Source organism: Cavia porcellus, unplaced genomic scaffold (assembly GCF_034190915.1).
Source record: "Cavia porcellus strain 051 isolate PalLab524CR breed Dunkin Hartley unplaced genomic scaffold, mCavPor4.1 scaffold_27, whole genome shotgun sequence".
In the NCBI taxonomy this organism is placed as follows: Eukaryota; Metazoa; Chordata; class Mammalia; order Rodentia; family Caviidae; genus Cavia; species Cavia porcellus.
This window is the reverse complement of record NW_026947510.1, coordinates 34,519,827-34,545,471: the sequence shown is the minus strand read 5'-3', so window position 1 is coordinate 34,545,471 and position 25,645 is coordinate 34,519,827. Positions and strand designations below refer to the sequence as shown.

At 37.9% G+C, this 25,645-nt stretch overlaps 1 protein-coding gene across 3 annotated transcripts in view; it reads left to right on the top strand.

Annotated features, from left to right (window-relative positions):
* LOC101787037 (mesenchyme-specific cell surface glycoprotein-like) overlaps nucleotides 1-25,645 on the top strand; it is a 35,880-nt gene that overhangs the window by 7,362 nt on the left and 2,873 nt on the right. Inside the window, exons 1-3 of one of the 3 annotated variants that reach the window (XM_023565385.2) lie at nucleotides 23,118-23,228; nucleotides 24,665-24,697; nucleotides 25,498-25,527. In XM_023565385.2, coding sequence (XP_023421153.1) covers nucleotides 23,150-23,228; nucleotides 24,665-24,697; nucleotides 25,498-25,527 — 142 coding nt within the window. In that variant the 5' untranslated portion in view covers nucleotides 23,118-23,149. Of the gene's footprint in view, nucleotides 1-23,117; nucleotides 23,229-23,363; nucleotides 23,426-24,664; nucleotides 24,698-25,497; nucleotides 25,528-25,645 lie in introns of those variants that run through there. The other 2 variants (XM_063238186.1, XM_063238187.1) reach the window with 2 other exon arrangements.

Genomic DNA, 25,645 nt, shown 5'->3' with positions numbered 1-25,645 from the left:
TGATGCATATGGTGAATTCAAGACCAACCGAAACTACATAGTAAGACCCTGTCTTTAAACAAACAAATAGACAAACAACAAAATCAAGAACAAAATAAGAGCAAATTTTAATCAATTTGGTGCTGCACACCTGTAAACCCAATACTTTGAGAAGCTGAGGCACTGTGATCACAAGTTCAAGGTTAGCCTGGGCAGGTTAGCAATTTAGAGATCCTGGGATGTCAGTCAGGAAGAGGTCCCTGAGTTTAATACCTCTACCGTAAAAAAGAGAGCAAATATTTAAAAAGGTAAAAATTGATTTTAGCAAATCAGGGCCAAGGTATTCTGAATTAAAATATTTTACTTTTTCTTGTTTCCTTTAGTTCTTAATTATTCATTTGAGTAGCCGGTATTTCTACTGCAACACAAATTTCCATCAGTTTCTTCTCTCTCAACATATTAAAGGGTCACTGTTAACTAGTTAGATAAACTGATTCAGCTGTCACAGTAAAACAGGAGCAGAACAACATCTTGCACTATGAAAATAAATGAAGTCATTAAGTAAAAACTACGTTCTAGTCACTATGTAAGAGTATTACACCTAATTTTTGAAATTAAACTGGTGGTGGTGGTGCATGACTCTAATATTAATATTCTAGAAGGCTGAGGCAGGAGGATTGTGATAACGTCTCAAAATAAAAAGGATTAGGGATGTAGTTTGATGTGAAACTCTATCTCACACAAATAAAAAAGAAACAAAGAAAGAAAAACCTCATAATGGCATCATGAAAAAGTAATGATGGATAAAAGACTAAGAAGTGAGCCACAGTGCAAGTTTCAAGTTAGAGCCCTGCCTGGGTGACTTAGCAAGACTCTGTCTCAAGATAAAAATAACAAAGGGCTGGGGATGTAGCTCAGGGCAAGGCCAGGGGCTCAGTGTTCAGTGCTGCAAAAGCAGAGGAAAAAAAGATTGTGGACTGTTAGACTAAATAGCTGAGTTTTCTTTTTGTCTTTTTGAGACAGGGTTTCACTCTACAGTTCAGGCTGGCCTTGAACTCACTTGGCAGCCCAGGCTGAATTCAAACTCACAGTGATCCTCCTGCTTCAGCATCCTGAGTGCTGGGATTACAGGCATGTGCCACCATGCCAAGACTAGATTAAATATTTGTTAAGAAAAAGTTGGAAGACATAGAAGATGCCCTCGGAAGCTCTATATGTCTATTTTATTTTAGTATTTTTAAAGTAATTATTATTATTATTATTGCCTTTTGAGACAGAGTCTTGCTATGTAGCTCAGGCTGGCCTCAAATTTGGATCTAGGATCGCAGGCACGTGCCACCACACCAGGCTCATTGTGTCTATTTTACATAAATTTTGTCAACAAAAGCAATAACGACAACAAAACTTTTTTTTCTTAAAATTTTAATTGTTTTAAGCAACAAATTTTGTCAACTAGCTCGACACAGACTACAGTACAGGGCAGGGTGGGAGGAACGGGCACAGAGGCAGGAGGATGCCCTTGGGGTCCTGACGGCTTCTCCACTGCACCCACCTGGCCTCCGCCATGGGGCCCTAAGCAGGTCAGGCAGATGCATGCGAGTCCAGCCACCTGGGCTGGAGCTTTCAATCTTCTGCGTTAGCCTCTAAGAGTGTTAAACTTACAGGCGTAAACCACCATGCTAGGCTCTTTGGCTTCATTTTATAAGGCTTAGATTTATAAAATCAGACTGCTAAAACTTAGATTTTTAAAGGAGCTGTAGTTTAACTGGTTCTGGTTAGACCACAAGTATGTTTTTTTGCAAGGCCATGGTGGAAGAGCCATGAATAGAACGGGCGGCGCCTTCTCCAGTTTCCACCACAAGATGGCGCGCTGGACGCAGTGTACTGAACCTTGAGGATTCCAATTTGAAAAAGAAGATTCTTACCCGCTTCTGAATTCACTTGGAGCCAGGCTCATCTCCTGCAACAAAATTCCTTTTGCATTGGTTTTGCATAAAAACAATGTCACATCCAGCGGCTTCTCATTCTGTTCTTCCCTTTATACTGCGTCCACAGTCACATCCTTTTACATTTTCTAAACTGAATTTCCAGTGTCTCCCTCTCCAGATAGTGTGATTCAGACCAGCGAAAGGACCGAAGGCCGGTTGCTTGGCATTTCCTCCGAGGCAGCCTCAGGTGCTTCGGTCACCGTGCTTTCCGGGGAGCTGGTGACACGTGACTTTGCACGACCAGGCGGGTAAGCTTGGGTGTCAGCACCTACTGAACCCGGACATTTCAGCCAGGCACGTGGTTCCGCGCGTCCTGAAGGAGGCAGCAGTGCCTCCCTACCTCAACCCAGCGGCGCCTTAGCAAATTCCAGTTTCTTTCCTGTTTCTTCTTTTCCAGCTCGTTTCATATCCATTGTTAATGAACTCAAAGAACTTACAGCACTAAACTGAGGTTTGGGCGCTGTACGTGTTGAAATCATAACGCTCTGCAGCCTTGAGAGGCTGCGTTCTTGCCAGCCCAGTGGGAGCAGGAAGAGCCCGAGCTCCGGAGGGTTTGGGAGGACAAGACTAAACTCACGGGGTGCTTGGCAGCTGCAAGCCACGTTGACACTGCGGGTTGAAAGTGCGGATAGCAGGGCCCCGAGGGGGATCTGCTGCCGCCTGCTGCGGGCTGCAAAAATGCAAGCCAGGGAGAGAGTGCAGTGTAACCCAGTCGGTCGGGGTCAAAAATAACTGTTTCTTTGTTCCCTCGTGAGGCTATTTTTGTGTTACTTCTAAAAATATCAGAGTGGTCATCGGGTCAGTGTGCCCTGAACTGCTCTGTCCCACACGCTCGTGGCACCATGCAGTGGTGCAATCTCTTCCTCTGGTTTGTTTCTAATAATATACTACTCTCAGCTCTCCCCTGGTCGCGACTCTCCTGTTTGTTTTGTAATTTCCACCCTCAGCTTGTACAAAAGATAGGACTGCGCGGCCTCCTCTCTGCTTCTCCAAGAGCGGCCTCCAGCCCTGTCCAGACAGGACCGTGCTCTGCTCTCTGTGTTTTGATCTCCTCTTGAGCTTGACCCAGCTCACCCCTGTCCTCCCTGCTGTCAGAGGATGGGAGGTGATTTTTATTTAAATTCAGTTGTAAATACCCCCAAAGATTTCTCGGGAGCAACCATTTCCTGGTCATTTCACTATCGATGGTACTGACTGGATGTTCATAATGTGTCTGCAAAGAGCTTTATCTACATAATCTTGCTTACCTCTCAGGAAGCTGCGGGTTAATCACTACCATTTATTTCTCTTTTAGAAGGGAAAAGAGTATGGCTTGGCCGAGTTAGTTTGCCCAAATGAAGCCACTAGTAAGAGATGAAGACAGAGTCTAAAATACCATCTGATTTCAGAATGTAAACTTACACTCTTAGATTCTGCTCCTCACAGCCAAAGGGGAGTTTTCCTTTTCAGAAGGATCTAGTCTCTCAATCAGTCATTTTGTAGTGCTCTAAGATAGTCTTTTTGTAATTTTTCATTGGGAATTGGTAAAATGACAATTTCCACACCTAGAGATACATTTGAACATGCACTGCAAAAGCCTATTTTACAGACCATTTAATTCAGTTGTCTCTGCTTCAGTGCTAAAAGTAAAATACTACAACTACTACTTCTACTAATAATAATTGAAGTGGGCTCATTAACAATATAGGAATCCAGGCAGCCAAACTGATAAATTTGGAATTTAATTGGCTGAGCTCAGCGAACACTCACATGGACCCATTTTAGAGTCTCACCGAGTGGCCCTGAACAGGAAAATTACAAACCTTTTAAACAGAGAACCACAAAAAGACACCCTGTTGGAAACAATTTAGCTAGAATCTTACATTAATTTTTGGTCGACACCTGTATCCTGCTTCTTTGTTGAACAGGTTAATTATTCTCCTATGGGAGCAGCTCATTCTGCTATTCTCATAGGGCTTATACCCTGAGTGATTTTCCATTTTCCGGAATACAGGGCACTGGTTAAATGCAGGACTCAAGATGGCGTCAGTTATGCCAACCTACAATAATAATAATAATAATAATAATAATAATAAATGGAGGCTCTAAGTTCTGAATTTAGGGGAACTACTGGATTGAACTTTTCAAGTTTGTGCAAGGCCAGTGTTTTCACTCCAGCTCTCTTCTTGGTCCTCCTCAGAGATGCTGTCTGTGCCATTTGGAAAGGATGCTTGTGCTACTTTAGTCTTTCACTGCTGTCATTCTTGTGACAGGTAAGAAACACAGCAGGAGCTACATTATCACAATTTTTTTTTTTTTTTTTTTTTTTACTGGGAATCAAATCCATGGCCTCGTGCTTACCAGGCAGGTACTTGTGCTGCTGAGCTAAACCCTCAGTCCCTATTATCACAATTATCACAGCAGCACAGAACACAGTGAAATTCACAGTGCATCATGCAGGGGAAAGGTTTTGGCTGAAGAAACTTCATCAGGTCAAAGTCTCTGGAACCCACCCCCAAGAAGTGGGAATGTTATTGTTCTCTGTCCTCAGATTTCTCCAGCAGAAGAGGAGTAGACTCCTGATTTAAAGTCGCTTTTCTTCTTTCTCTTAGCTTTGAACAGAGTCCAGCCAGGGGCTGTGACACCCAGGGAATGCATAAGTCTGCACTCAGGTGTGGTAAAGTTATGACGTTCACACATGATCATCTCACATAGTAGCCGCTGGCCAGGCTTCCCTTTTCCTGGAGTTTAGAGACTAGGAAAATGCAGATTAGATTAACATATCATCCCATGTCTACTCGTCAGGGATCCAGGAACAATTTCATTTTATGTTTGTCCTTTAAGCCTGCTAAGTTCTCTGTGAATTCCTGATAGCAGCTTCACAACCTGTACACAGTAACATTTCTAAAATGTGTGCCCTCCCATAAGTCTTGCATTGTCACCTTATTCAGCACTGAAACATTAGGGAGACATTTGACTTAACATGGCTCTTTCAGAAACAGGATTATAAACTGCCTTCAAATTTTAAATTCTCTGATGCTGTTACTATTCATGTCAAAGGAAACTTGTTAGTTCTCCATTATTGTCATAAAATACTTGTGATAAGCTAACTTCCTCATTCTGGCTTTTTAAAAAAAACTTTATACCATTTTGACATGGTTTGTATTTGTTTTTAAAAAGCAAAACAGAAAAAGGGTAGAAATAATACATAATTTCAAAAAAAAACAGAAATCACTAGTTGATAAATTACATATTGTCCTTTTAGACATAGTTGTTCAAGTTACAAAAGTAAAGCATACAAAGTGGACATTCAAACATCAAGACTGAACAATTCTGCGCAACAATCCAACAAAAACTTAGTAATATGGTTATCAATCATATACACTTAAACATACATGCAGTTATATTCTTTAGAGCACTTTTTCTTCCTCTCTTTTTCACAATAGCAATTACACAGTTTGGGTTTTATTAGTTCTACATTTCTATTACTTTTTATACTAGAGATACAATGTGATATTTGTAAATATGATTCTTATTTACTTCACTAATGAGAATAGCCTCAAGTTGCTCCATTTCCCTATGAAGGCCTCAAGATCACCCTTTTTAAAGCTGAGTAATATTTCATTATATAAAAATACTGTATCTTTTTCATACACTCTGTGGTTGGTAGTCATCTTGGTTGTTTCCAAGATTTAGCTATTACAAATTAATGCCACTATAAACTTGGTTGTATATATATATTACTGTGGATATGACTCTTTTAATTCTTTCAGGAAGAGACCAAGAGGGAGAATAGCTGAGTCAAATGAGACCTCTAGTCCTAGTTTTTTGAGGCATCTCCTCCTGATTTCTACAGTGGATGCACCAATCTACACTTCTACCAACAGAAGAGTTCATTTTCCCCCACAGCCTCAACAGCGTTTGCTATTGGTTGATTTTTTGGTAATAGCTATTATTTCTGGAGTGACATAGAATCTCAGCATGGTTTTAATTTGCATCTCTCAAATGATCAGTGATGTTGAACATTTATTCACATATTTATTTGTCATTTGTACTTCTTCAAATGAAGATTTCATTTTAGATTCCCATTTTGGATTGGGCCTTTAATTTTGGGGGGGGGTGATTTTTTGAGATCTTTATATATTCTAAATAGTAATCCTTTGTCATAGAAACAGCTGGCAAAAATTTTTTCCCATTTTGTGGGTTGTCTTTTGACTTTGCTGGTGGATTCTCTTTCTGTACAAAAGCTTTTTAATAAGATGAGATACTGCCAGGTGTGGTGGCACATGCCTGTAATCCCTGCATTAGAGGCTGAGGCACGAGGATTGAAGACCAACTTGGGCTACAAAATGAGTTGAAGTACAGCTCAAACTGCATAGCAAAACTCCGTCTCAAAAAACAAAAAGATGAGATTCCAGTTACAGATTCTTTATATTTTCTATATAATCAAGGTTTTGTTCAGAGAGTCTTTGCCTATACCAATGTCTTCAAGGATTCTATCTATTCACTTTTATAGCAGATTTGGCATTTCTGTTTTAATATTTAGATATTTGATACATTTCAATTTTAGTTTAATACACAGTGAAAGAAACAGGCCCAGTTTTAATCTTTGGCATATGGTAAGCTAGTTTTTCCAGAAACACTTATTAAAGAGTCTATCTTTCTTGCAGTGAAGGTGTTTGGCTCATTTCTCAAAGATAAGGTAGCTGAGTATGTCTGGAATTGTTTCTGCATCTTATGAGAATTCACCACTATAAGTTTCCATCAGGACTACTTTCATTGTATTCCACAAGTTTTGGTATGTTTCACTGGCATTATTGCTTAATTACAGAAGTTGTCTAATTTCTTCTTTAATATCATCTGTGACCCATTGATTGTTCAGGAGGGTGCTACTTAAGTTCAATACGTTTATGATGCTTTTGTGGTCCACTTTGTCATTGATTTCCAACTTCATTGCACTATAGCCTGATGATATGCATCGGATAATTTCAATTCTTTTGGTTTTTCTTATGCATGTTCTACCAGCTAGTATATGTTCTATTTTGAAGAATGTCCCATGCGCAGCTGAGAAGAATATGTACTCTGATGTTATAGAGTGGAACACTCTGAAGATATTTAATAAGTCCATTTGTTCAAAAGTTTGGCTCAGTTCTGATGTTTCTTTGTTGATTCTTTTGTGTGTGGTTGATCTGCCTATTTGTGACAATGGGGTATTGAGATCTACCACTACAATTGAATTAATGCTTATTTGATTTTTGTTTTATTTATGTCCAGTAATATTTATTTTATATAGTTGAGTGCAGTTGAATTGGGTGCATATATATTTATAATTGTTATTTCTTTGTCTTGGAATGTTCCCTTTCCAAGGATGTAGTGACCTTCTTTGTCTCTCATCAGTCTTAGCTTGAAATCCACTTTGCCTACAAATAGAATAGCTACCTATGAATTTTCCAGGTTTCTATCACATGGAGTATTATTTTCCATCCTTTGACTTTCAGTCTACGAATTTCTTTTTGAATTAAATATGTTTCTTCTATGCAGCATATTGTTGGATCTTGCATTTCGATCTACTCTGACAGTGTATTTTTTTCTATTTGTGAATTGTAACCATTTACATTGAAGATTAAAACTGATATGAATTGACTTATCCTTGTCATGTTATTTTTTCTGTTGTTGGCTTCCTCTTTTTTCCCATTCCATTTAATTATTTGCCTTGCTGGTGGATTGGTTCTGTTGTGGTTCTTGGAGTCACACTCCTTGCTTTCTGTTTCTAGAATATCCTTCAGAACATTTTAGAGTGCTAGATTTGTGCTCATGAGTTTCTTCAGCTCTTCTTTCTCATGGAAGTATCTTCTTTCCCCACCAGTTTTTTATTTGTTTTGTTTTGTTTTTTATTATCACAGTCCCATGGAATCCCCACCAGTTTTGAAAGATAGTTTTTCAGGGTACTTGATCTGGGTTGGAAGTTGTTTTATTTTAGGGCTTGTCTTCTTGATTTGAGGGTATGCATTGTCAAGCCTTTTGGATTCCAATGGGCCTTCCTTTATATGTAATTTGTTTCTTTTCTTTACCAGCTTTTAATGTGTTGAATTTGAAATCTTGATTATTGCAGGCCTTGATGTAGATTTTTCTTGAGCATGAAAAATTGAAACTATATGCCTTGCTTATCTGTGTGTCAAATTCTTTCCCCAGACTTGGGGAGTTTTCTGCCATTTCTTCTGTGAAGAGGATTTTTATGTCATTTGCACTATGTCCTGCTTTTTTTGTTGACTCTGGTCACTGTTGTCATTTTTCTTTGCATCATTTGGCAACTATGGGATTGATTTTCATTCTCTCTCTCTCTCTCTCTCTCTCTCTCTCTCTCTCTCTGTGTGTGTGTGTGTGTGTGTGTGTGTGTGTGTGCTGGGGATTGAACTCATGACCTCACACTTGCTAGGCAGGTGCTTATGCCACTGAGCTAAATCCCCAGCCCTCCCTTGTTATTTTTAAGAAGTCTTCCTTTTCATGTTCACTAACTGCTGTCCTGTCTTCTATGTGTGATATTTGTCCTCATATTGGCTCATTTTTCTGGGTACGCTTTCAATGGAATTTTTAATCTCCTGATTATCTGTTTGAATGTTTCATGGATTCTGTTTCTTTTCTATGTTAGCTGTGCATGGTTTCCATGATTTTCCTAAGCTCCTCTTTTTTAAAATCTGTATCTGCTCTAGAATCACTAAGCATGTCTTTCATTGTGGTCACCAGCTCTATGTTATCTAAGAGATTATTTCTGATTTGACTTTTTGCTACAGTTTCATTCATCTGCTCCATTACTTCTGCTGTGATCACTTCAAAGAGTTCAGGTAGATGGTTTTGTAGTTGTTCTCCACTATACCTTGGATTTGTCTTTAGTGAATTGGAAGTCTGGAGTTAATTCTTGGTTAAATGTCTTCTTGTTTTCTATTTTTTAAGTTTAATTCCTGAGTTGATGCTTATAAATTGCTCATGGTGTATAGCTTTATTGCTAGTATTTAGCACCTTTAGGAAATGACTACTTCTCAGAGATACATTCCTGGAGTATCTGGATTTTGGATTTTGAGTCTGTTGCATGATCCAACTTCTTCAGTTTTTTGAAAAGGAGAAGTTGTCACCTATCTGTCTTACATCATGGTTCTCTGGCACTGGTCTATAGTATTTTTTATGATCCTTAGACAGTCTCAGTTTTGGCATACAAGGAAGAACAACTGATTAGAACAATTATGTCACTTGGCTAACATAGGACTATCAGCAATAATGACAGAGTCAAACAGAGCCTAGAAAATGACAAACTGTGGTAACTATTAATTTTCCACTTTTTTTTTTTTTTTAGGGAGCAAAGGCTTTATTTTAGGCCAGGCCTGGCGATGCAGCCTCCAGTATAATTTTCCACTTTTAACAGTATGAATTATATTTGTGATTATATAACAAAATCTAAAATAAACCAGAAAATTTTATACCACAAATATATTTTAAATAACGGCAATTTTACCCTCAGTAAAAATTAAAAATAGGTTGGAGAAAAACAGAGACATAGAAGAGGAACAGATTAGAAGCAAGGCTGGAGGACAAAGGAGTATTCAGACTTTGGGAAAGTGGTAAAGAAGACACGAGAGAAAGAGAGAAGGAAGAAATAAAAACAAGAACAGAATGACAACCAGAAAAATAGAAATGATGTTCATACTCCTGTAAAGACGAGAATCAGCAATCAAGGAAAAACAAAACAAAAAAATCAAGAAAAGAAAGAAGAAGAAGGAAAAGGAAGAGAAGGAGAAGGAGGAAGAAGAAAAAGAAGAAGGAGAAGAAAAAAAAGAAGCAAATGTCCATTTCAGGGAGTCTCTCCTGTCACTGTTAGGGTGTCGGCAGATCCATGTTGACTAATTCCAGCAAACCTGCCGCAGATGTACAGTGGGGTAGTGGACAATCCCAGCCAACCTTCCATCCCACTATATTTCAGGTGCTTTCTGCTTGTGAGGCCAGAATGTGATTTGTTCAGCCTGTAACACTCTGTGTGCCTCCTTCTGGCTTGAATTTGGTTCTGTGACCTCCTTGGCTCTTTGAACTTGGTTCTACCTCACACTGACGCTGGCAGCCACTAGATGGAGCAGCACACAGCTGCTCTGCGTCCCAACCGCCCTCTCCTGGGGGACATGTGAGCCCAAACAGCTCACCAGCCACTGCAGTCTGCAGCGTTCACTGCTCTGTTCCACTGGCACATTTTTTCACAGAGACCTCTGGGGTCACAGGTAGTCACTGCCCATCTCCAGGTTGGAGTCACCCTTCTCAGTCAGTCAGGGCTCAGGGCGAAGCTGCTTCTTGCTAACTCCTTCTTCTGCATTAAGGTGTCTCTCTTCATCTCTCCATGGACTTCAATTCTCCTTCAGATCCTTGCTGCATCTCAGGGATCCACTTCCTTCCTTCTCTCCCTCATGTTACTATTTTTCAGCATCTGGACATCAAATTTCAGAAGGGCTGTTTCTCTGCTGTTCATTACTGCACCATCTTCCTGGAAGTCATCCAAAATTTTTTAAACGTAAACTTTCACTGTAGTTTTCCATTATCCTTTTAATGCAACTCTACCTCCTGAAATTGCAACCAAGCATGGAGTAGCAAGGATGGGAAAAAGGAAAAGGAGAATGAGAGGCATCACTCTAATCTGATCAACAAGGCAAGTGCTGAGGAACAATTACAGAGGTGGGTTGAGAGGATTGAATAAACTAATTGTAAAAGCAAGTATAGTGGAAGAATGAACTATATAGAATATTTTCTCAGATGTTTTCCAGAATTATAAAAGCTGATAAGCCAAGTGTAATGGTACATGCCTGTAATCCCAGAATTTGGGAGGCTGAGGCAGGAGGATCACCTTGAGTTTGAGGCCACCCTGGTCTACATAGTGACTTCAAGTCCAACCTGAACTTGCTACATAGCAAGACCTTGTCTCAAAACAAAACAAAATCAACAACACTGATAAAATCTTGTCATAAACATAGCTCTTTCAGAAACAGGATATATTTGGTAGAGATTGTAGTGTCTTTAAGACACGATTTAAGAAGAGATATCAGTTAATAGAAAAGGAGTTTATAATTAAGGAGATTTGGGGCTTATTATTTCTTCTTTTTCTTCTTCTTCTTCTTCTTCTTCTTCTTCTTCTTCTTCTTCTCCTTCTCCTTCTCCTTCTCCTTCTTCTTCTTCTTCTCCTTCTTCTTCTTCCTCCTTTTTCATCTTTCTTTGAGTCAAGGTCTTACTATGCAGTTCAGGTTGGCTTTGAGCTCCTTTTGTCTCCCAGGCTGGTTTCAAACTCACAGTGATCCTCCTGTCTCAGCCTCCTGAGTGCTGGGATTACAGGCATGTGCCATCATGCCTGGCTTTGGACATATCTTTTAATGGAATTAAATACCCTGTAAAAATAAAAATACAGAGAAAGTGAAAAATGAACCAATTTCCTTTCTCTTCAACTGAGGAGAGGCTGGGTAGGTATCCTGGATTTATAAAATCTTTTGAGGCAGAGCAACAGAGGTGCAGTCAAGACTCAAGTCAAGCCAGTTGTAGACCCTGCCCTGGGAACTAGTCCTGGCAAATAATGTAAATTTTTCTTATATTGTTCCAATGATCCTTGTACAAAAGATAGTGACCACAGAGGTGGTATGGAATGCTGTCATACCGCTAAGTGTGACTAAGATACATGCATCCTCTGGTGCTCTTGCCATTTTCAATCCACTTCCACAATCAACAACACAGGTGAGCAATAGGTGACATCACCCTCATCATCCTCTCACTGCAGTCACTGAATGACAGACGGAAAGGGAGTGACCCTCTGCATGCATGGTGATGTCAGCAGTGTTCTGAAGGTGTTGGAATACCTGAATTTGGAAAGCACATGGTCTCTACTTTCCTTGAAGGGCTTTTGGACCAGTAGGGAAAAAGTGTCTTTATAATATAGTAGAACCTAAGGGTATCTTGGGAAATTTTCAGAAGACACATGCCTCAATTTGGTCATCAAGGTGCCTGGAGATGACTCAGAAAGTCCACACGCTGTACAAGTTAGTTGTTTTGTCTTGTGATAAAATTGGTGTTATTTTAATCTTTCACTGCATATTTATCTAATCTTTTAACATTTATTTTGTGTAAATATATGGAAGCAACCCAAGCCATTGACATTTCCTTATCTGCTAAGTCAAAGCATATAGGAAATTAGCGAGATCAGTGGGAACCATTCTTTGTGATGGCAACTGCTAGGTACAAATGTTTACATTTGTGTAATTTGAAACTCATTAAATATTTAATGAAACCTGTGTTTGGCGCAGACAGTCCCTGGAATATGGCATTAAAATATAGAACCATATGGAGAGTAATTTGTATGAATCCAAAGAACAAAAAGATTAAAAATTTTTTCTAACTTTTTTCTTTGGTTTTGGGGATGGAAACCAGGGCCTCTGTATCCTCAGATCTTTTTGTATTTTATTTTGAGACGGGGTCTTAGTAAGGCGTTAAATTACCCAGGCTGGGTTTGGATTTACAGTCTTCCTACCTCAGCCTCCTAGGGTGCTGGCATTACAGGAGAGTACCACAACTCCTGCCTGTGATTTGTTCTTACCTTGGGAAGGAAGGAACGCTGGGCAGAGAATCCTCTGCATACCCATATGTTTTTCGATAATTTCTTGAAGATGACATTTCAAATCTTAAAATAATCCTTTATAGTACCAGACGTTCATAATCACATACTTCCAGATTAAAAAGCACAGAAGTAAAAGGTAAAATTGTATTTAGTAAAAGTTAGAGGCCAAGCTTTGCAAACAGCTCAGCGTTATATTATGTGTCTCAATATTTGAGTCTGATGCGCTTTTCCATGAAGCTGTAACTCTGATTTTATTTTACTGAGTCCATTAGGTCACAGATTGCTGCGTCCTTAGCCCTGAAAGGAAAGCAAGCACACAGGTAGGGTGAAGAGAAGCAGCTGATTCTGTTTCTCTTTGGCTTTGAACATAGCGGGTCTTCAACTTGAAGTTTGAAGGACAGCTTGATGAAAATGCTAGTGAAAAGTTTTATTTGATCACGTTAGCTGCTTAGTAGACTGGAATGCTTTCTGTTTTGCAATTCTTAAAGACTTGCTTCTAGAGAAGTTTTATTTTTAAATTTTAATTGGTACGTGTTTGCAGCACACAGTGATTACATGCATCATAGAGAATTGGTACACGTAAATAACACAACTTATTTCTGTTTTTATCTATTTCCTCTCTTTCCTATATTAACTGCTTTCTATCAACTTGAACTATGTAGTTTAGCTATCAACTTTTATTTGCAGCTCAGGATGGGTAATTTAGTGACTTAGTGAGATTCTGTCTCAAAACAGAAAAAGGCTGGGCATATAGCTCAGTGTAAAGGCCCAGAGTTCACTTCGCAGGAGTACAAAAACAAGGCAAAAAAAAAAAAAAAAAAAACAAAAAAAAAACCCAAATAACAACACTCATAACTGCTAGGATGAGTATTACCAAAAGACAAAGACAAAGATACGTGTTGGCTAAGCATGTGGACAAAAGGATCCTGTTGGTCACTGTTACAATTTTTGTGTGTGTGATATTTGGAATTTAGGGCATTTGCACTAAGCTATAAGCTATGTCCCATATCTTTTTTGACTTTTTAAAATTTTGAGTCAGGATCTTGCTGAGATATTAAATTTCCCAAGTTGGGCTTGAACTTGTGATCTTCCTGCCTCAGCCTCTCACAGCACTGGGATTTCAGGTTTATGCCACCATAACTGGCAGCCTTCCTTACTTTTGCACTCCTGTGATTGGTTGTATCATTATTGTCCCATATGCATTTCTAATTAGGTTGAGTGTTTCTTCATATTTAATGGCCACACAAGTTTGCATTTATATGAAATTCCTGTGCTATATCTTTGGCTCATTTTTTTATTGCATTACTTTTTTTCTCTTAATGATGTGTAAAAATTCATATGGAAGCTCAAGTTACTAAAGGTTAAATATGTGTGTTAAAATATTACTTCGGCTTTGTGTCTTTTTTCACATTTTAGGGTATAACTTGATGTTCTGTTATACGTATACACTGTGAAATTATTACCACAGTGAAGTCATCAACACATCTGTCACCTCTCATTGCTACCTTTGACTTTATGATAAGATGCAATATTTACTCTCAGCAAATTTCACGTGCAGAATTCAATGCAATGCTTTTATCTATAGGTACAAGATCAAAATCTTGTTGGGAGTGGTTACTGGGGATTAAATGTGCAAGGGCCCTACCACAGAGTCACTCCTGAGCCCCCAAATCCCTTCATCTGGCTTTTTGAAATATAGAGCACTCTATTTATTGGAATTTTGATAGAAATTGAATTATAGACTATTTTGGGTAGTATGGGATTTTTAAAAACCTCCATCTTTCTTTCCTAAGGCGGAAGAGTGGGATTCTGACAGGCTCCTGCTAGAAGCAAGCATTGTAGTGTAAAAGTGTCTTGTCCTGTAAACACAATGGTCACTGAGAGAGTCGCTGTCTGGGTGCTGGAAGGTTTGAGCTCTACCTAACTCCCTTTCTTTCTCTAAGTTCTATCCATCACCCATCGCAGAATGGGGGCTTAGACGAACGCTGTTTGTAATAAGGACTTGCTTATTGTTCCCAATTAGCCTGCAAGATTGAGGGGGCCATGCATCTTTTGGGACACCTCAGGCTTGGGTGGAAGCTCCAGTCTAGTGGAGAGGAAGCCGGCTCTGTCTAGGAGGCAACAGGCACCTCTTAGGGGCCAGTGTTATCTTTCCAGCAAGGGGCTGAAATGCTTCTTTGGTTTGTAAGGCTGGCAGTCTGGACATCCTAGGTCTGCAGACAGAGCGAGGATTGGTGATACTTGACTTTGATTCACATCCAAGCCCTGGGCAATTGCAGGCATGGTGGTGACACAATTCTGCCTACCAATGTCCTGGCTTAATTAAAAATTAAGGTCCACCAAGGATGTGTGGCACCAGCGAAGGCCAGCCTGGAGGCCGGCAGAATAGGTGTACATGTGTATTTGTGTGAATGTGAGAACGATGTGGGACAGACAGGAAACCCAGGTCATCCCTCTGACGGCAGGCAAAACCCAGTCAGAATCAGTGTGCACTTGTAACCTGTGAGCAGCCCCGCATGAGTATAGACCAAATACTGAGAGGTGCTGGGGAAATCCTAGATACCCTCCACTCGCTCCCCACACACAGCCTGTTTAGAGTCCCTGGCTGTCCACTGACCAGAAGGCAAAGGGGTATACAGTGGGCACTTGGTGTACACAGCTCTGGCATGAGCACAGAGCTGGTCAGAGGACTGTTGAGTGAGTCATACCAAGCAGCCGTGGGACAGATCCCGTGGAGGGTTTTGGCAGTAGCAGTGGAAACACATGGCCGAAATAATTATGAGCAACACGGAGACTGTTTCATGTGTCCTCTCTGAGCCCACAAATTCGTCATGCACAGGAGAAGGAAAACTCTCCTTTTCACTCATGGGGCTTTGTAAGGTTTAAATAAAATTTTTTTCAGTGATGTTTTGGTTTACAGATGTAAAGAAATGAGGATTCTATTCTACAATAAATCTGCTTTTAATATAAAACTATCTTTCTAAAATCTCTGTATGAAATGAACTCCAGATGAATGAGCCATGTTTGCCCTGAGGCTTAGGGGTCCCTTTATTTTTTAATTGATAAACAATATATATTTATTGTTTAGGGATACATATACATGGCAAAATTATTACGTTCAACTCATTGAAATATTTACCATTTCACATACTTGCAGCAATTCTTAATTTCATCCATTTAGAAACATTTTGTAATAGCAGAAGCCAAAAAATAATTCAAAAGAAAAAGAGTACTGTGAGATAATGTTTGATTTTGCATGTCTTACAATGGTAACATAATTTGCATTTTGAATATTTCTTTCAAACTCAAAAACATGTAAAAATTTACTGAGGACTCAAGAGCATAGGATTCAACATTGGACTTTATGTAGCACTCAAAAGTAGAAAATAAATATAAAGTAAAAAGTCTTGTACATGTTTTGTGTTTGAGGAATATTGGTCAGAAATTGTTTTCTGTTTGAGAAATTTATAAGTAAATAATCAAATGCAAATTAAAATGAGCCAGAGTAGTAAAAAGAAGCAACAGAGGATAGTGCATTGTATAATGTAGTGGGTAAAGTACAGATTTTTCCTGGGATAAATGGACCCAAATCAAATTTCAGGTATAGAGTCTATTTGACAAATACAATTTATACCTCAGCCTCTATAAATATAACATTGGACAGATAATAGCACCTATTTTTCAAGTTTTTCAGAATTAGATTAAATAATAGATTAGCTAAAAAAACTTAGGTCATACTCTGGGTATATAACGTGGGCCTGCTAAGAGTTAATTATAAAATATTTACTACTGATCTCAACCTCGGGTGTATGAACATTGAAAGTAAGGACTTGGCTCCTATTAATTCTAAGGTGAAAGTAAAATTACACTGGGCAGGATGGTCTGTAATTAAGGAATTATAGTAAAGGTCAATTACCAGGTAAAAACAGGTAAATGTCACAACCTCAGGGAGCCAGGTAGGATTAAGGCCTGACGCAAGTTAAATATTGGGGGATGGAAAGCAATGTGCCAAGTGTTGACTGGAACAAAGCTTAGACTGGAACTATAATTAACATCCGAGATCTGAGCCTGGCAAAAGCAAAGGAGGAAGCAGGAAGTTGAGGAAAAGGCAAATTGTGGGGTGCTCCTCTGATTCTACCCGACCAGGGCCTGCTGGCCAACGTCTTTATTTTATTAGTACTTTTAAATATAAATAAACACCATAGTCAATCTGAGTCTCTTATATCGATTGGATCATGGCCATTCAATTACTCAAACTGGAGTCTTTTTCTTATTCTCTCTTATTTTCTAACTCTGCATGATAAATCTGCTAATGCCACACACACACACACACGCACACACACATCATTGTAAAACAAATGATACAGAAAGAGAAAAAAGTCTCCATCACAATTTCATATCTGGTAAAAAAATCTATAAAGTTTTTGTGTGATTTTAGATATTTTTGGACACTAATATCTGTTTCACTCATTCATTTTTTCATATAGCTATGAAAATGAAGAGATTAGGGAAATGGGATAATATCAATCTTTGTTTATGTTTGACTGTATAGATTAGACATCTTTCCATGTGTGTGATACACTCTCATGTCTACTGAATTATTTTAACTACTATATTTTATTTTGTTCTATGGTAGACCAGAAATTATTCAAGCCAGTTTTGTGAAGAAGCCATAGCTCCAAGCATCACTTTTTAAAAATGTAGAGAATGGGAAATGCCATTGCTGTCTGCTATTTTATTTTATTTTTTGCACACTCTTGAGGTTAGCCATAGCATTTCTTAAGGGAAGGATGGCCTTGATCTCCATGAGTTCAAACCAGAAGATTTTGTATTGTCTTTGTTCCACAATCTCCAAGTAGCTACCGCGTTACTTGACATGTATATCCAAGCACAGATCTGAAAGTTATGTGTGAGTCCAAAAGAGACTCTGCAGTCCTGTCTTCAGAACCGCTCTTGCCCATCCTGCTGAAGAGTTTGGGAAGCCACCACACGGGTCTTTTCCCTTTCTGTGCCTGTGAACCTTGGTCCCTTTCCCCGTCATCTGGCCATGGAGAAAGAAGCACAATTTTCTCTAACAAGATTCCTTAATGACAAATCTTAGGGAAAAGATAAATTCTAGCCTTTGGTTTTTTATCCCTGAGCTCTGTAAACAAACCATCTTGAAATTGTATCCTCAGAATTTTTTAACATCATGCAATATTCACCAGTTAGAGAGGCACTGTTACATTCTTTCTGTAGCAAATGGTGAATTGTTGCCTCATATTTATCCATTACAGATAGGCCTTTCTAGGCCTATGAAGAGGAAAGTCATGCCTTCAAGTCTTATTTTCTTAACATCTGGTCACCTAAGTACTTGGCTTGAAGGTTGACATTGTACCCAACAATTGGGAGCTGCAGAGATGATTCCTGCAGATGTGACCACTGAAGTGACAGTGATGGGATTGTCTGACACCGACAGACTTAGCGATGGGATGGCTCAGTTGGGAATGTACTCATTCTCCTGCATTTGTAATTTCTAGCAGTTTGCCTAATTATTTTTGTTCATACAATAAAATATTACAAGACCAGGCTGATAAAGCAGTTTAGTGTATGCTCTTAGAGACTAGAAATCTTTCTATATTGATATTTTCTGCATTTAAACCTATGGATACTTATGCTTCTGTTATGGCTGCATATTACAAGATGGCTTTTAAAATGTAAAGCATTATATCTTCATTTCAGGCAGAAATATGATAAAGTAAAAATGGTAGTTATTAGAATATTATGCTATGAGTACTTATCTGCTCTTCTTCTCTCCACTCTAAGTAAAGTCTTTCTCAGAAACACTGCCCACTAGGCTTCAGATAACCCCTAAAGGAGCCATGCTTATCATTCCCATCTTGGTCATCCATAGCAGCAAAAGAATTTGAAAGATATTTTTAGCCAGACACACTGTTATGTTAATCAGCAGTGCTTCTCTACAAGGAAAGCAGTAAATATGTACAGTGGCCAAGCCCTTAAGAACTGACAAAGTAAAGATTCAAACTAAGTAGAAAAAAAAAGAAAAAGGGCTGGGGGATTTAGCTCAGTGGCATAAGCACCTGCCTGGCAAGCGCGAGGTCCTGAGTTCAATCCCTGGTATGGCTAAAAAAAAACAAAAAAAAAAAAAAGAAAAGAAAAGAAAAGAAAGAAAAATGGTAGGAGGAGAATCAAGAAGGGAACCAGGCGTGGTGGGTTATGCCTCTAATCCCAGCACTCAGGAGGCTGAGACAGGAGGACCACAGCAAGTTCGAGGCTACATAGTAAATTCAAGGCCAGCATGAGCTACACAGCAAGAACCTGTCCCAAACAAACAAACAAATAAAAAACAAAAAAAAAAAAAAAAAGGGAAGACAAAGGATGTGGATTAAAAGAATTAAGATGTGTTATGTATGTGTACCAACTTTCCATGATGAAATCATGTATCTACTACAAACTTGTACTAATAAGTATTTCTAAAAATGAGGAACCAAGAGTCTTCCATTTCAGAGCAAAATGGAAAAAAGAAAAATTGTAAGGAAACATTACACGTTTGACACTCAAGGATACAGCAGTACCTCTGGAGGGAGTCATTTCAGGACACATTTAAAGTGAACAGTAGTTGCAAAAACAATCTTTGGTGTAGCTCAAAAGGTTAGAAACATAGATAGAGGTTTGCTTTTTTAGGCTAAATGAAACCAGATTGTTTTGGCTCTTGGTAGAGGAATTAGTAAAGATCAAAGATCCAGAGAAGGAGAATCAAAATTATAAAAATGAAATGCCAGACAAGGTAGAGGAGATTGAAAGAGAAAACACAATTGACCAGTTTAAATTAGAACCCCCGCCCAGCACTTCTTTTTCAGATGAGAAAGTGGGAAAACATAATTATAAGGTACTATCTTTAAGACTGAACAGTCCAACAATTATTTATTAAGTCCAAGTTAAAGTTCAATCCAACTGTTATTTATCAAGCGTTCTCAGATGCCAGGGTGTTGTTCAGTGCTAGAGACACAAAGTGGATGAGACAAATTTCCCACTATAACGGTTGTGAAAATTTAGTTTATACAAACACATGCAGGCAAAATATAGCTGTTCTAAGTATTGATTTGATATCAATATCAATGCCTTGCAAAATTCTTAACTAATTGCTCACTAAGGAAAGTGAAGGAAGGCTTCTTAACAAAAGTGACATTAGAGTAAACTTTTAAAAATGTTTTAGATTTATTTATCTAATGAGAGAGAAAAATATGCTTTCAGGCTATCCAAGACTTAAAAGTTATCATAAGGATGTCACCAAGATGAAACAATATCTCATTTTTCAAGACATAATGAGGACACTAATTTAGTTACTATAAATTATTACCATTGGGCAGAATAACAACATAGGAAGCTCCTTCAAATTGTGAAGTGACTTGTATATCATATTGATTCAGTTTCACGTAGCAATGTTGTGACTGAACTACTTTTAGAAAAGTTAAGGTGGTGTATTAATCAGTATTTACTAAAGAAACAGGTATAAAAGTATATAAGAATTTACAAGAGTAGTTTACAATGGTTGCCCACAGAGTCAGATGAGGAAGAGTAGGGTGTCTGTACACTGGAGACCAAAAGATTTAATCCAAGGTCTGGAGCTCCCAGCAATGTCCCATGCAAGTCTGAATCAGGAGGCTGATGGTCTGAGATGGAAGGCTGAAGAGTCTCAACCAGAAAGCTGAAGGATCTGTGCTGGGAGTCTGCAGTGGAAACTAGGCAATGATGTCCAAAGTGAAGGCAGAGACTGGAGCTCCTCTCAAGAAACAGAAGCCAATCCATTCTTTTTCATTTTCCTTTAATAATACCCAGCTGGCAAGCTATCCTCAGGTGGGTCTTTCACACCATAAGGTGTGGAATTGCTGAGCCAGTTTGATTGAGCCTGTCTTACTCAAATGGACACAACCAATCAACATGAGAAGTGGTAACTTCAGTTACAACAACACCCCGGTTGCAGTTACTGGTGGCAGAGAGACAGGTCAAAAAGTTATACTCCTCCACCCAGCAGATGGAGCTGAAATTCCAAGTGGGGTCCTAACAGTTGAAATAATAAATAGAAAATACAGAATTAATAGTAATAAAGTTAGTAGATAGGAGTAAGGTAAGAAATTCCAGATTTCTGATTTAGATGACTGGTAATTTCTAAATCAGAAAGATGCAAGGCAGACAAAAAAGAAAATTTGCATGCAGAACAATGAGTGAAACAATTGTTAAATATGTATTTAAGTCATGAACCTTTGTGAATATCAAGCAATATTATGTATTAGAAAAATAAAGGGAGATAAAAAATAATGAAGGAAGAAAAGAAACTATTGACTGAATTTATTTGGAGACAGGGTATTACTATGTCACTATGTACTGCAGGCTGGCCTTGATGTCACTATGTAGCTCATCATAGCCTTAAACTCCTGGCAATCATCTTGCCACAGCCTCCCAAGAGCTGAGATTGCAGACCTGCACCACCACGCCTGGAGGGAGCCAGATTTCAATGAGTGAATGTAAATGCGAAACAAGTTCATTTGTATATATGATTAAATTACATACAAAGATACTGAATAATTTAGGTATTTAAAAATGATACTTATGTAAGCATCAAATGAGTGGTAACTATACATTTTACACACTTAGAACATTGCTTGTACATTTGAAGTACAATACACATATTATGATTTGTGTACTTATCAGTCCACTGTATCTAACTGGTATGATGCATGGATGAAGAGAAAATAACTGAAAGAAGCAAAGTAGACTATTAAAAACTACATTTGAGGTCAGATGTGGTGGTGCACACCTGTAATTCCAGTACTTGGGAGGCCAAGGCAGGAAGACTGCTGTGAGTTTGAGGCCATCCTGGGCACAAAGTATGCTCAAGTTCAGCCTGAACTGCATAGTGAAACCCTGTCTCAAAAAGACAAAATAAACAAACAAACAAAAAACAGACTACATCTGGATTCCAGATATGGTGGTGTATGCCTGTAATTCTACCCCTCAGGAGGCTGAGGCAGGGGGATCACCATGAGTTCAGAGGCCAGCCTGAGCTCCATAGCAAAAGCTTTTCAAACAATTAAAGCCAGTATTACAACAAAGTTTACATCTGGGAGTGAAGTGAAAGAAAAATCAGAAATATCCTACAAAAGAAGCAAGATTAAAATAAAATTTTCAAGGATATGTGACAACAGTTTGACATCTTTTTAGGAGAAAGAGCCAAAAGAGAAAGACATTTCCTTGGAGATGGGGGAAAGAATGTACAGATAAATAAGGGATTGAAAAAAGCCGAAAGTAGCTTTTGGCCGGGAGACAAGTGACTTGCCTAAATAAATTTTAATAATTTTATTTTTGGTAGAAGGATTTAGCTGACAGAGGAAAAAAATGACTCAAAACCATGTCCTACTCAGACTTGTGGTAGAGATTTTAACTGGATTGAATGCATAGAATCGAGGTTATGTTTTATATCAAATTAGATTTTGACTATTTGAGTGAACAGAAAGTCATGCAACCTTTGTCTTTTTCTTCAAGGAAGGGAGAAGACTTCCACTGATTCATTTTAAGGAGATGGCTGGACACAAGTGATTCTACATCAAGGACTCTGTTTTTCCAATTGATCACAGATACCCTAGTTGCTACACGTGTCCAGTGGCTGAAATTGATTTCCCTGGGGAATTCAATGCATTATTTCAAGTTTTAGTAATTTTAAAAAGATTTATATTATTCTAAGATAATTAAAATTTATTTAGCACACTTTTAAAATAAATAATCCTTAAGAATTATTTTTTGTAAACAATTACATTTCCTTCTTTTATCAAAAAGATTTGTATATTATAGAATATAGAAACAAGACTGTTCTTTGTACCATACAACAAGAATGACTATCTTGTTTATTCATCTCTTCTCCTTCCAAACTAAGCACTTTTATTTACTCAAAGAGTCTTACAGCATAGATACTATTTCCCAGTGCACTCATTAATGTGATAATTTCTAGTTTTAAGGTTTCATAGTCTGTTCAGTTTATGAACTCAAGCATACTCTGAATAACTATAATTTTCAGAAGTCTAAAGTGGGATTTGGTCTCTTACTGGCAACTTATTTCATTTTCTCAAGCCAGATAAGATAATCGGCTGACTCCTTCTTGATGCTTTGTTGTGTTCTGATCTTGTGAATCATCAGCCTTTCATTTCATGATGATCCTGTTGGCTCCTTCTATGAGAAGGGGACTTGAAAGAAATGGGTGTGTGCAGAGTTTGAGCAATGTTAGGTCTGGAAATAGAACAGAGAACCATAGTTCTGAATGTGAGATGAAAACATGGAAGACAGTTACTATTGTTTATAATGAGAACTAATTGTTGAGGAGAATAAGCACTTATTTTAAAGACCTTAAAGAAATTCTTGGCTTTTCCTTGAAGAGCCTGATCAAACTTTTAAGGCAACTCTGGCTAAGGCTCAAATGGAAAATTAGATGCAAGTGAGAAGCGCCCAATCCACAGGCTTCCTTCCTGGTCTTATAAATGATGTGTCCAAAGTCCCTCCAGCATCGAAGGAGAAAGACACCATGGCTACAGTCAGGATTCTGTTAGCTGTGTTGGCAGTGGTTCTGTTGGCCCTGAGCTCAGCTCAGAACTTAGAGGATGGTAAGCATGGAAATGGGATTGTAAATGGATCATGGGGGTACAGTTCGTGCGAAAGAGGAACTGGCTTAATATGTTTCAGAAATAAAGTACTTCTGAATATATTCAGAAAGAGGGGAGGTAATATTAGTTTCCAAATTGTTTTCAAGGATTGGAAATGCCTTCAATGATGGCCTCAGTCCTAAGCCAGCGTCTTCGTGGTAGGTACAAGTTTCACAATATAGTATTAGTATATGTATGAATTTTCAGAAATACACTCTGGGTAAAATGAGACCTCTAAATAAAGTGAAAGATCTATAATTCATCTAGATATCTTCTTATTTCATTCACTTAAACATTTTGAAACACTGAGTTTTGATCAAATTTACATTTATTTTATCAAATTATTCAGATGTTATTTAAGCCTTTCCATTTTGTTACTTATCTCCTTAAAATACAAGTTTGGTCATACATCTGATTGTCAATAAGCTTTTATAGTAAACCTGTGGATTCTGAGAAATGGATAATTTCAGGTATAATAAAAGCATTTATATATCATATAAGCAGAAAACAAATTCTCAATCTGTTGCTCTTTTAAATGTATGGTATATTTTAATGGCACCAAGTACTCAGAGGCAAAATAATTGAGTTTTAAACCTGTTGTCTTATAATAATACACATTTGTTGCCCATGGGAAATTAGGTTCCCAAATGGTAAGATTTCCTGAAAGGCTTGTAAATGTTGGTCAGAATCTTTAAAAAGGATTCTTTTACAACAAAATTCTTTTGGCCTCATATTCTAGCCACTAGGATGATTCATTAAAGAGCCAAGGTGAGTTTATTCTTATTCTGATAGAGAAAAAAATTTTGTTTTAGTGCCTAAGGTTGGGGGTGAGGGAAGGAGCAAAGTTGGGATATTTAAGAACGAAGTCTGAGGGCCAGGATCAATGAGGACTTTGTTAGGAATGGGTCAAATTCATGCTGTAGGTGACAGTGAGACACAGGTTATGAGACTTTGAAGAGAGTCTTGCAGAATGGATAATAAGTGGATTTAGGGAGCCTGATAGAAGCATGTTTGTTGAAACGTGTTTTAGACAAGTCCAAGAAATAACCCATAGCTGTTTCGGAATAGCTTTAAGAGTATTTGAGGTCTGTGAGCTATGTAGATATAGATGATTTCACTTGTCTAACTTGTCCTGTTGAAGGTATCACGTCATCTTTATTTTGTCTACAACCACTGTGGCTCTCCATGTGAAGAAACTTAGAAAAATATTTATCTTCCTCTTCACCCCTTGTCCAAAATAGAGTTCTACTTTGCAAATGTTAATTCATGTTATCCAAACCTTTGTATATTTTCCCCTTAAGTTCTCTTGGGCAGTTTAAAATTCTGTATCTACAATGCATAGTTGAGACTTAGGAAACCATGTTTTAAATGTGTCTTGTTTTTCTTTAAAATTCCAGGGGTTCGTCCTGAATCAGCTCTTCAAGTGCTAGGTAAGTCTTTGTATAAGAACATGTTCCTTTCTTTTTTTTTTTTTTTCATTTAAAAGTTCTCAAAATTGGATTTAAGGAGTTTCAAAGAGCAAGTGTATAACAAAAACTTGTGAATTTTGTTAGTCTTCAGCAGTAGTGTTAATTATAAACCATCTTTCTTGTGATACTGAAATCCCTTATGTCTGAGCTCTAAGCAGAGTTTGGACATCAGCAGAACACAAATCATCTGTTCATTTGTGAACTCTTTACTCTAAATCTTCCAAAACACAGTGGCTAATGTAGTAATTTAAAAACACAAATCCCTTATGTTTGTCAGAAATTTGTCTCCATTGACATATAACTAATTTGGAACAGAAAGTATTCTATAATTTACCTAAAATATTATATTGAATCATTAAATTTATCAATGTACATTATTTCTTTTTCTATACCAAAATTACAGTGTTGCTTCATTCTTTAGTTTAAATCCCCAGATATCTACTTAGGTTCTATTGTTTTTCAGAATGTGTAAACTTGAAAGCCATTTTTAGCCATACACATTTCAGATAAAATAATTGAATGAAAAACATGGAAGATTGTGTAGGAGGAAGAGTACAGAAAAGACCACATGAAAGAAACAACTAGTTATGTTATTTCACTAAAGAAATGGCAAAGTTGACTTAAAAAGAATTAACTAAGTTTTGTTGTTTAAAGAAAAATTTTTTGCTTAATATTTTCTAATTCCTAACTTGTTAGCAATTCTGCTACTCAGTTCATAATGATACATCCAAGTTCAGTCTCCTTTTGTTCTTTCTTTGCAGGATCTCCCCGAGAAATGTCCCAGCTATCATGTGAGTTCGACTGAATCATTGAGAATTTTTCTAGATAAGATCTAGGAAACTCATTGCTATTGGTCAAGTCTAAAATTCCTACTTTGCATTTGTTTGTTTGTTTGTTGAGTCAGGATCT